The sequence below is a fragment of the Apaloderma vittatum genome, unplaced genomic scaffold (assembly GCF_000703405.1).
Source record: "Apaloderma vittatum isolate BGI_N311 unplaced genomic scaffold, ASM70340v1 scaffold5428, whole genome shotgun sequence".
NCBI lineage: Eukaryota > Metazoa > Chordata > Aves > Trogoniformes > Trogonidae > Apaloderma > Apaloderma vittatum.
Genome location: NW_009732274.1, coordinates 1 through 12,198, shown reverse-complemented (window position 1 = coordinate 12,198; position 12,198 = coordinate 1). Strand labels below are relative to the sequence as shown.

The window sequence follows — 12,198 nt, the reverse complement described above, 5'->3', positions numbered from 1 at the left end:
TGTACAATATTGAAATGATACGAGATGTAATGTGTATCTGTGTTGACAGTGGGGGAATAGGAATTATGCCAGTAGCTTTACAGCAGACCTAGGAATTAAGATCACTGCAATAATTATGAAGTCATTTATAGTTATTAATTCAAACAGTTTGAGAAAATGAAAGATTTTCATGCTCATTATCTACTCAAGCAAGCATTGTCTTCAATATTTTTGCTCCAGGCTTTAGAATTCAAGATGTGCAAGATGCGTCCATCTGCAAAATCTCTTGTATGTGGGGAGCAGTGGAGTTACAGTGCCAGCCAGAGATTTGCCTCGCTAGTGAATGGCCACACGCTCCTAGTGAAGGTGTACTCAGTTGTGCACGATGTTCTGCATGTGGATGTTTTCCATCACTCGAGGTATGAAGAGCTTGTGAATATTCGAGATGTGCTTATCAAAGAATGTTACGCTGAACTAGGAGGAGAGTCGTACGAATCACAAGTACGTATTAAGTAATCTGCTTCTACTTTCCTTACACTAATTTATTTCAGCTAAGGCTGTCTGAACGTAGGAACATAGGAAGTTCCACCTCAACATGAGAAAAAATTTCTTTACTGTGAGGGTGACGGAGCAGTGCAACAGGCTGCCCAGAGAGGTTGTGGAGTCTCCTGTGGAGACTTTCAGAACTCACCTGGACGCGTTCCTGTGTGGCCTGTCCTAGGGGATCCTACTCTGGCAGGGGGATTGGACTAGATGATCTTTCGAGGTCTCTTCCAACCCCTAACATTCTATGATTCTGTGAAGTCCTGCGATGTTGATCTGATGTCTTGAATGGGATGATATATTTTTATGTGTGTGTAATGCATATTGAGCTGTTGGCCAAAAGCATTGCTTCTTTGAGACACCTTTTTAAAGAGGTGTTTCCTAGGAGATATTTGCATCAATTGAACTGCTCCACTGTGTTTTGAAACTCTGAAAGAATGTAACTGTTTCTTAGTTCTTTAATTTTTTTTTATATGATTCTTATCGAACATTGGTTTTTCGTATTCCGATGTGAGTATGCATGTTCTTATTGCAAGGACCTTTCTTGTAAAATTTCTGAAAAACTTAGTTGTTTTGTGGTTTTAATGCTCTTCCATTATTATGTAGCAAAGCCATGAATTGCTTAAGGGATTATTTTTGAACCAAGTAACAAAAGAAGAGCAAATGCCCTTATCTTCAAGAGAAGAGGAAAAGCACCTCCTTGAAAGATTGTTAAACTACTTTTCTCACAATAAATCTCCTGTACCGACCCACAAGGTAATATGAGTGGTGGTTCTGGTGTGGCATTACACGAGCCTGTTTCTCACATTGTTAGAATGGAGATGAAGACTGAAGGTACCTCTAATGACTAAACCATGTTTGAAGCCTTTCGAACTGAATTCTGCTTTCTATTGGGAGAAAGCTGTAATGTGAGCACCACTGCAGACGAGGCTATTGCAGCAGTTTGACAAAGTTTTGAAGTATAGCCTGAGAGCTAAGTCAACCAACTCTTCTGTTCTCAGGCAGCACTTTGAACACTGCAAAACGAAGATAACATTGCACACAGTCTTTCCACACATGGTAGTCTTAGGCAAGCTACAGCAAAAAGCAGGATTACAACCCTGTCAGTTTTTCGGAAAATGTAAACGTTTTTACTGTACACCATGTTTCATTCTCACTCAACAAGTAATAGGTATGAAATAATGAATCAGTGGGTGTTTCTTCCCCTGCCAATTCCAAACTCAATTTATTCTTACATATTTTGAGATATCTAGTCACTACTAAGCTGGAATGTTACACATGAAAATGTGGGTTCTGTTCTGCATTCTGATCACAAGTTAAATCTCATCTACATTATAGTTCTTTTCCCATTTTGGACATGACAACATTTCAGAATTTCCAGCACTTAATCATGCTCAGTTTACTCATGGGAGTAATCCTGTTTAACTGTGCGCTCTCATGAAGGGAGATATTTTCAAGATTAAAGACCTGCTCACGTAAAGAAAAATGACCTGATTTTGTTTGATGCTCTATGAAGTCTGAACCTGTGTTTTTCAAGGCAGAGGAAAGTCATGAATCCTCACCATCTGTGAAAATAAAACGTTTTTGTTCAGATGCCTCAATAAGCAAAGCTTGCTTTAGATGGGTGCAGTGAAAACACTATTTATCAATTTGGTGCTGTTTAATACAGGCTGAAATGTATTTTGCTTTTGTAAGAGATTTTGGAGAGATCCAGGTGCTGGCTAACTGGAATATCATTTGTTCTCTCTCTTTTTGAAGGAAAAGCTTTATGGCCCATTCACTCCTTATGAGGTAAAATGCTACGGTATGACTAGAGTATCTCAGTTCAGGTATGAGAAGATTTTTACTGTGCAGTGTAGACGTATTCTCAGCTATTATTCTTGATAAATAGGCAAAAAACATCCTAGTTACTCTTACAGATTTTTGCAATATTTCTATTTGTTGAAAAGACTGTGGTAGTCAGGCCTGAATTACATTAATGTGCACGCTATTGCTATGTAAAATTTTAAGAATAGTTCTATTAAAGGTGCTTTAGGGTCTTACAGAGAGTTTATTTATTAACCATCATATACATCTGCTAAATAGTATTCAGGTAATCTTCAGCTGGTAACTGCTATACATTGAGCTTTCATTGTGAATTGAATTATTTCTTTAAATGCTAGCATCATTTTTGGTTTTTTAATGTTGAAGATATTTCGTATTTCCTCCCCAGAAGTGCTCTGATACAGAAGGAAAGCATAAACTCTGTTGTTCTCCATGATACTCCAGAAGATCCCTTTCAGCAGATGTTGGTTGCTGCTTCTGTATCAGCAAATGCAACTGGTAATGCTTAATAAAAATGCCTGGACAATTTCTCTAGACTTGGAGATTTTTTTGAATACCTAAAAGTAAATACCTCACTGTAGTCCTATGTTGCATCTTTTTGAGGTTTCACTCCTTAGATTTTATTCATTCCTTTATTTGGTGACAGGATCTACTGTGATTTTAGAGGAAACATCTTTGATGCCTCCTATTCCTGGCCTGCTGGCGCTCCTGAGTATGCTGTTTGCTCCTGCGATAGAACTCAGGTATTCACATGCTTTTAAAAGTAGGAGTTGTTTTCTGTTGTTTTGTTTGTTTTTCTTTTGCATGTGGGTTAGGGTTTTTTTGTGGTGGGTTGTTGGGTTGTGTTTTTTTTAAGGATCCTCACAAATTGGTAAATTGTTTTTGCTTTGCTTTCAGCATTTAGTGTATTCTGTACCTGTTTGTGTAATTCTTGTGTCTCTTATGAGTTTTAGTACAATATAAAGCTAGGATAGCTTGTTTCCTGTACTTTTGAGTTGGTGGTGCTACCCTCATGATAAGGCAATACAGTTCCTGACCATCATGCTGGAAGCCTGGGAAGATGAACTGTTGAACTGAGCACATCTTAAATCTATGTTAGGAGAGGAACTGGTGTGATTTTTCTGGTAGAAGTTCAGTTCTGGCAGCTCCATTATTGCTGTGTTTTGTTTAAATTCTTGTATCTGTGAACTGTCATTTTGACATAGTGAAGCTAGCTTTCCTTTAATTAAAAAGTTAGATTTTGCATATTATGATTTTCTTTTGAAGTTTTATGAATGTATGTTTTCATAACCAGAACTTTAGTTTTGTTTCATCACTGTACTTGAAAAACAGTATGAGTAGATGGGGAATGCCTCTCAATGGTTTTAGCTTCTTTAAAACACCTGTATCTTACTTGGCGTAGCTTAAACAAATTCATTCAAGTCTGTCTTTGTACAAGTTTGGCTTCATCTCTAGGCAAAACTATTTTCTTTCTTTTTTGCATAGGGTTGATAAAAGTGGAAAACATTTTACTGGTGTTTTGTGTGGTTTGGGTTGGAATCAGACTTGTGGGGCTCCACTGTTTCCAGAGAATGACATGGAGCTGACATTTGATGTGCATTTTGGAGTGGAAGACATATCAGAGGTAAAAAAGGTGTAAGAATTAAGTAGAATTCAGTGCATCAGAGCTTGTTATCTCTTAGTGTAAATAAAACTTGTTTTAAGCTGTAGTCTGAGTCTTTTGTGTATACCTGTTTATAACCTTGGATTTTTTTCATAAAAAAAGATATCCCTTCCATATGTTTTGGCCAAAATACAATACTATTGAACAGTACATTGTATGCTTTTTAGACCAAAAGCATTGATTTTGCACTAATCAGATGTCAATACTAGTTAGTTGTGTTCTTAGGATTATTGTGGTTTGTACTGATCAGCCTAGCATTACTACTTTGCAATCTTCAGTTGGGTTTTACAGCTCTGATAAGTTGTCTGTATCAAGCTACTTATCCCAAAGCAGATCAACCAACCAGCCGACAGTTACCCCTATATTTCTCATTACAGCCTTTTACAACTTCTAAGTGGAGATCTGCCAGAGGGAAGGAAGTATGTGCATACACTCTGTTATGTGGGACAGTAGCTGTGTTTGACCTGTGCTTTGGCAGTAGCTGTGTTTAACACGTGCTTTAGAGAGTGAAGGACCTGCCCTGGTTAATTCTGTGTACAGAGCAGGTACATGAGGTGATGACTAGTGATTTCCAGAGGCTTTTTCAAGACACAGTGGACATGCTGGTGCACATACCTGTGAGCTGTTGTTTTCATAAACCACTGACTTGGTGTGTGTGATGTCTGTATTCATGAACCTGAGCCAGAATAGTAACACCAAGCTGTCATGCATGTGAAAGTTACAGATAGATAGAGAAAATTCTTAAAACTTTTACGGAAGGAATTCTGTGTTGGAAAAAATCCAGAGAAGTGGTAATCTGTATATTTTACAGCATATCTGAATAACCTTGAAGATTGTTATATCAAGTAATTGAACATTAATAATGTCTTTGACCAGCAGAGATGCATCTGGAGGAAGGAGTATTTCTAAAGTTTTAGATGTTTATGCTTATACTAATAATTTTCTAGTTGAAGTTCAGTGGTATGGGTGCCATGACTACCTTCATATCATTATAATATAATACAGAACTAGTGTTTGTTTAGAATGCTTTATATTCTAATATATTTATATTATCTGTTTTTACAGATAAACATCCTAAGGACATCCATTAATAAGCTGCTCTCTCAGTGTGCAGTATCTTCTGGACAAGAGGGAATGACACAGCTGCAGGAAGGCATTCGTCAGAAACTTCTATGGTAATAATTTTGGAGAAATAAGATCTTCTATTTTCACAGTCTCAGCAAAACCAAAATGAATGATTGCTTGAAGCATAGCTCAGATTAGACTTTGGGGAAATAATATATGTTCTCATTTAATGATGCATTTAATTTACATTGTTTATTTATAAAGCAGTATACTCAACAACTTTAGACTTCTTGTGGAAACACTGGTTCTTCAGAGAAGCCTGATTACTTAAGAGTCCTAAAACCTAGACTGTAAAACCTGTTCTACAGGATACCAGTTCTGATGTTACTTTGCTTTATGTACCCAGGACAAATAATGAAGTCCCATGGCATGGGAGTGCTGAAGGATTTAGAATTTTTATTCCCTGTACATGAAATTTTAATTGTATGCACTGACTTTTCCTCCCTCAACAGACCTGTGGAGTAGGAGAGGTGTTGGCCAAGTTAATTACTGGAAGTCCCAGGTTAATTTATAAATTTAAGTAAGGCCACCTGCCTTTTTATTCCAGCAGGACTCCCTGCTTCTTGCAACTGAAGCAATGGTTCTGAAAAGACTATTGAGTCAGTGCGGCCAGTCTTGAGAGTTTTTAGCTTGCAGTGTGCGGGAAATGTTAGGGAGAGCTACTTCAACAAAGTGTCCCTGTAACAGCTCCTTACTGCCTGCCACTGCTGAGCATGCTGTGAAAAACCATCCCTTGCTGGTAAATGTAATGTGTTTTTTAGTGCTGTCTGTATCAACAGTAGACTTTTCTCATCCTTACCTGGCTCTGTATTGAACAGATTTTAAAAAGAGTTCTGGCTCAGGTGTGAATTAAGAGTTATTTTATGCTCTGTAGTATCGCCTTCGTTTCTTAGGAAGTGGGACCTTTTTCACGAATAGAGCTTCTCTAAAGTAACTGTACACCAAAGTGAGGCAGTTATTCATGGTGATAAAGATCAGGAGCTTTTAAGCTTAATTGCCCTTACCCTGGGTTATCAAAATCATTACCAGAGCAGCTGTTTATGCTGAGATTTTATTAGGTGTGAGGGAGTGGCTGTGTTGGTGCTTAGTTGCTGGCCAGCATTAAACCATGAGACTTGTTTTTGAATGTACCTGCTCAGCAGATTTTATTTTTCTTCCCATCTGTGAAAAATCTCTTACTTTGCTTTTAGTTGAAAGTAAGTACCCATCTTCTTGTTTACAAAGCTTTGAAAGAAAATTCAGTGATGCATTTTATAATAAATTAAAAAGTGCAGGGAGAGTCAGCTGTACCTTTTGAGACACTGCAAAGGAAATTAAAAGAGCATAAACAATTGCCAGAAGGTGCAGAGGTACCTATTATATGTGACCTGAGCAGCAGATGTGTTGGATATGGGAAGGGAGCAAGGTGATTATATTTGGTTTGGGTGCTACACAGTACATGCCACCAGAGAGGCAACTGCTCTTCTCTCTGAGACGTGACAGCAGGGGGACAGAAAGTGGTGGCACAGCTTCACGACTCTATCTCAGAGATGCGTGCTGCTCGCACTTTCGACTTAAGGAACACCAGCACAGGCTGACAGCAAAGCCGTTCACATTGTGCGTCTGCAGAACTCCTGGTAAAATACCTGCTGATGCAATATGTAATTTCTTGTTTGTGTCCAAGTACCTCAGGCAAGTTGGTGTCTGCATTGCCTTTGGATGCTGCCATGTAGTACTGTCTTTAGACTTCAAAGCTGAGTGGAGTTTGCTTGTGTGATTCATGTGATAAGTGTAGGCAGAAGCCAAGGAAAGTGGGTAGGCAGAAAGAAGCAAAACCACAAAATGTCTCTGCAGGTGACCGTAACAATACCAGGAGCTCACACTTGGACATCAACACTTAGTAAATTCAAGGCGCAAAACCGTCACTGCTCTTTCTTCAGACCTGTGAACACTTGCTACTGTTTTGGCAGCCTTTTAGACCTGATCAGATGTCTCCAGCCAGTTGGGAGGGGAAGGAGCAGCCTGTGTGGCTCTTTGGCACAGGTCCTCAGCATTGACGTGTTCCCCAGTTCAGTCAGTGCTGACTGCCTGACTTAGTCGCTCTGCTCAGCCTTCTGGGTTTTTTGTTTTTTTCTTTGGGATTTTATACCTTTCTGTGGTAGCTATTTCTCTCTTGGAATCTTTGTGCTTTGACTGATTCTGTTCCAACATTCCACTTTTTTGTTTTGTTTTTGGTTTTTTTGGGGGGGTTCTTTTAACCTTCTTGAAGGAAGAGTAAATCTGTTTATTGTCATGATGTCTTTTTCTTTGTGTAAAATCTGTCTTCATTTTGAATGTTTTGTTTTTTTTCCTGATTGTACTTTGTTTTGTGTCCTGGAAAAAACCAGAACCTTTTATTAGTAAGAGTAAATATGTAAAAATACAGCCTAAATAGTCTTCTATAAGGTTTTTTCCATTTTCTGAATGCTAATTGTATTTACAACATGTCACCACTACTTAAGACTAAATTCAGTGTTTGAAAAACACATCTAGACAGAATTAATTAAAGTCTACTGCTGTTGTACTTTGCACAGCTTGAGGAAATAACTGGAGCAGACAGACAATCTATAGTAATTGAGTTGTCATGCAAAACGAAATACCCTAAAATAGCTGTGTTAAATGTTCTAGTGAATAAGCACGCATAAAACTTACAGAATAAATAACAGTTGCAAATTCTAGTACTTTTATTTGTTTTAAATAAAATCCGTATTTTCTTTGAAAGAAAATACATTCTGATATGCTTAACATCCCTCTGATAATTTGTGTTTTGACTTCTTAAACTAGAGAGGCAAAGTACAGGGAAGTGAACAAATCAGACTAGATTAACTAGGAAATTTAAGATTCCCTTAGCACAGACAACTCATAAATGCAAAGTTGTATCTAATATAAAAATTCCTTTGTATTTATAATTAATCAAATACAGTGTATTTCTTAAGGCTGTTTTTATGTAATTTCAGTTTAATCTGCAAATCAAAACCTCAAGACATAATTGTTCCTACATGGTATGAGAAGCCATATGCATGGAATCAGGTAAGGGTTATAAAGATTATTGGTTTTAATTTTATTTTTTTTCTTAAGAAGTGTAGTTAGAGTACAATAGTACAGTTTGTTAAGCAGTCAAGGAGAGAATTTCCTTTGGAAGGATGTCCTTTTTTTGAGCATTGAATTTAAAAATACTGAAAGCACTGTAGAGTCGAATTTAAAACATAAGAACTGTTGTGTATACATCAGTCTCTATTCATATCTTATTTTTGTAGAGGCCATTTAGTTTGTTGGGTGTTGTTTTATTTTTTAATTTTGTGTATATGAATGTTTAGCCTTTTCAAACAGAATTTCTCTTTGTGTTACACAGCTATCATTTAAAAGAAAAAGATTGATACATTTTCCTTGGTTAGGATTTATCTCAATGCAGTGCATTGTAGATTTCCTGATGAACAAATGCATTTTCTTAATTAAAAAGGAGCAAGGAATTACTGAGTGCAGGAGTAAGATACCTACACCCCCCCCCCTTGTGCCTCTCCCATCCCGAGGCTTATAAATGAGGGGGGTTAGATCTCTCTTCCTGAAATAATTGACAACAGTGGATGAGCACCAAGGGCACATATTTCTAGTAGGCATTCACTGAGGGGTTAGAGTGTATTGCAATACATTGCCGTAAGCCAAAGTGCTTCTGTTCCCGTATTTCAATTTCAGTTATCGTTGGTATTATGAAGATAATCTCCTATTCAGCTATATGGGTGTTCAGCTTTTATAACAAGTTAATGTGTAGGCCTCGGATCAGGATTTTCCCCACTGCATCTGAAATCTGACAAATTTCAGGACATCTTCCTTACATAATCACATACAATGCTTTGGAATTGATTGAGGAGTGATATTCTGACTCAGGCAGACCATGCGATAGAGTGTTTTATTGTGCTAGCTCTTACGCTGAAACGTGTAGCACAGAGCTGAAGATCCAATAGATTTGAAACTCATACCTCTTCAGGATGCCTTTTCTTAACTGTGTTATATAGGAAAGCATTATTAAGAAAGCATTCTGAATTTCATCTTGCTGCTTTTGATTAGGTGGATTCTCAGCATATCATTGACCAGGCTGAAAAGCAGGATGAAGGAGAAAATGGTCTTTATCAGCTACATAAGCTTGTTGTGTTGAATGTTTAAGTATTTCTAGAAGTTTTTCAGAGGACGAGGTACTACAACTAGTCTAAAAATTGCTTGTGTCTTCTATGTAACCGTTGGTTTTAGATTTTTCTGATGGACAAGTGCATTTTCGTAATTAAAAAGGGGCAAGGAATTACTTGCCCCAAGACTATGCCTTAAGATTAGTGTAAGTGTACTAAAATGCAGTTTGGAATATGTTAATGGTTTGGGGGTGTTTTAAAAAGCTTTGGTTTGCTGACCTAGAGCAGACAAGTTTGTTCATAAAACAAAGAGATGTAAAGCAGGATGCAATTTTCATTTTAATAATTCTTCTCAGCATAGGTTTATATCATAAGGTGTACACAACAGTAAAAAGCAAATCTAATTGTTCAAATGTAGTTGTTCAAAAGCAAATCTTAGTTGTTCATTTTCTGTCTAAAAGCTCGTAAGCCATAGGGTGTGATTTTTCTTTTTTTTTGCCTTTAACTGCAAGTTGCATTTTTCCTATTTTATTTGGTGTTTTTCTTAACCAAAAACTAGAAGTCAGAGTATACCGATTATCTAGATTATGTTCTGATCCAAACTATTTCTGTACTTGATACACATTTTTCATTATTTTTTTTTACACAGCAGAATGTAGTAGGTGGCTTCTTTTCCTGTGTGGTCGAAGAATGCCTTTGAATTACTGATTTGTGTCACCTTTGTTTCATACTTTGCTGTTGTGAAATTTTTAGTTTTAAAAATTAGGTCAGTGGTTTCAGAATAAAATGCAGAAGTGAAATAAAATGTATTTGTCTCTTCTGTTGTGGGGTCATGCTTAGTAAAAGCTAAATTTAGTTTTTGGTATGTGATCACATTAATGAAATACATGAATACAAAAACGGTATATGGAAAAGTACTAATCTTTTCACTGTTCACTCTGATTTTTGAAGATCATGTAATATCCAGTCATCCTCTGAAGAACAATCAGAATCAAGCATTTGGGGACAGTGAGGGAATGCCTAAGCCAAGAAAATTATTTTAAGCTCTACTAAAAGAGGAGCAACTCTATAATTGGCAATTTCAGTGGATTATTATAAGCATTACTTTCTTAGACCCATTTTACTAATTCTAGTGTATTAGAAAACATCATACTTTGTATGATGAGGTAAATGTAATAGAAAAATTGCATCTCAAGGGGCTTAGACAACAGGGTTTCTCAGGTGAGCATTGTATGCAAATTAAATGTTGCAGTGTCAAGGGTTAGGGCTGGGCTAGCCACTAAACAGGTGGCAGATGCTCTCTAGCCCTTCTCTCTCCCAAACAGGAAGGGAAAAGGGAATAAGGCAGAGACAGAGATTGGAAAACTAAACCAGCTTTAATTAACAATAATAGTACTGATAAGAAAATAAAGAAATACTGAAATAGATACAAATAAATACAGAATTAGTATCAAACACAGCCCTCCGAACCCTGATAGCAATCAGCAGTGATCCTACAGAACAGGTGGGCACTGGAGGGGGGCCCTAAGCTTAGTGGCAGAGGGGAACTGGATACAGGAGCTGGATTCTGGAATTTGGGATTGGGATGGAGGGCAGAAGAATGGACGGAGTCCTCCTCGGACACCAGCCATTGAAGAAGAGAGCTTAACCCCTGTGATCCTGCAAATTTATACTGAATATGATGTATATGGAATGGAATACTTTGTTGGTCATGTTTGGGTCACCTATCCTGTCTGTTCCTCCCAGAAGGTGTGATCTTTGTATTTCCTTGAGACCCTTTTACTTCTGGCACCCCCCACACAAGATCCAGCAGTGACATTGGTTACTGTATGAGCAAGTATAGGCAAGAGGCTTTCTGTATCCCAGTGGCTGGCAGTAACTATAAGCATCGAGCATTATCACTTCTAGAAGCAGACACTGTCTGCAAAACCATGCTTGTTAATTTTAGACAGTGCAGTCTCTTAGAAGAGACTGAGCTGAGAAGTAAAATCACTCAGCAGAATTAGCTGTTGGACTCAAACCAGGACAAGCAGTTGAACTCATTTTGGGGCAAATAAAATGTGAAAATGTCAACTTTTTGTTTTGCCTGTTAATGATGGGAATTTCTGTAGGAGAAATAATAATAATAAAAAAGCATGAGATAAATAATGTAACATCGTGATTGCTCATAAGCAACACTCGAGAGTTGAGAGGAATAGAATACGTGTGTGTGTTTTGGGTTTTTTTAATTCTATGTATAAGTTTGTTCTTGTGCTTGTGCTGCCATCTGGTGAGGGGTTACTGATGTGCCTCTTGTTCCCCTTGGAAGGTCTGCTGCATGTTGTAATGCTTTCAGTAAAGAGATGCTTTGTAATGGCTTACACCATAATTAAACTGACAGGTTTCAAGTCTTATTCTTATGATGAGAGGATTAGATAATGCTAACTCCCCCACAGTCAAATAACCCATATCCTGCCATTGGTCAATTGAGAAATGAGAACTGTATATTAACTTTTAAGAGCTCTGATTTTGTCCTGGGTATAATATGCCTGCAGACGGGATACATGACAGGTTAATCTTGAAGAGAACAGAACACTCATAAATTATTCTTGCTGGGAAATATTATTACCAGATGAAAACATAGTGCAAAAAATTAAAAAACTTCAGTTGTATTTCATTGTTTAATTTAGGTTTCAACAGCATTGCAAAGTAACTTAAATGAGTTTAAGGTAAATGAGTTTAAGGGATTTCTCCCTTCAAGGTTAACAGTATGTAGCACTAGAGAAAGAAGTACTGTAAAGCAGTGGGGTCTTTGTGTGGCTGTAGACCTGCTCTTTTGAAAGAAATAGTTTTCTTCTGTTGCCCAAAGCAAGGGCGAGAGGCAATGCTGTGCAGACACTGAGGATGGAGATCAGCAAAGCCTGCACAGTGAGAACCAGCCGAAGG

General features: G+C 37.5%; 1 protein-coding gene across 1 annotated transcript in view; it reads left to right on the top strand.

Moving 5' to 3' along the window:
• Nucleotides 1-9,313, top strand: part of TDRD9 (tudor domain containing 9) — a 67,851-nt gene extending 58,538 nt beyond the window's left edge. The window contains exons 29-37 of the mRNA XM_009875451.1: nucleotides 220-480; nucleotides 1,129-1,278; nucleotides 2,281-2,351; nucleotides 2,735-2,844; nucleotides 2,993-3,089; nucleotides 3,832-3,970; nucleotides 5,075-5,184; nucleotides 8,110-8,182; nucleotides 9,218-9,313. Of these exons, the coding sequence (XP_009873753.1) occupies nucleotides 220-480; nucleotides 1,129-1,278; nucleotides 2,281-2,351; nucleotides 2,735-2,844; nucleotides 2,993-3,089; nucleotides 3,832-3,970; nucleotides 5,075-5,184; nucleotides 8,110-8,182; nucleotides 9,218-9,313 (1,107 nt within the window). The remainder of the gene's footprint in view (nucleotides 1-219; nucleotides 481-1,128; nucleotides 1,279-2,280; nucleotides 2,352-2,734; nucleotides 2,845-2,992; nucleotides 3,090-3,831; nucleotides 3,971-5,074; nucleotides 5,185-8,109; nucleotides 8,183-9,217) is intronic.
• Nucleotides 9,314-12,198: the final 2,885 nt, after the last annotated feature.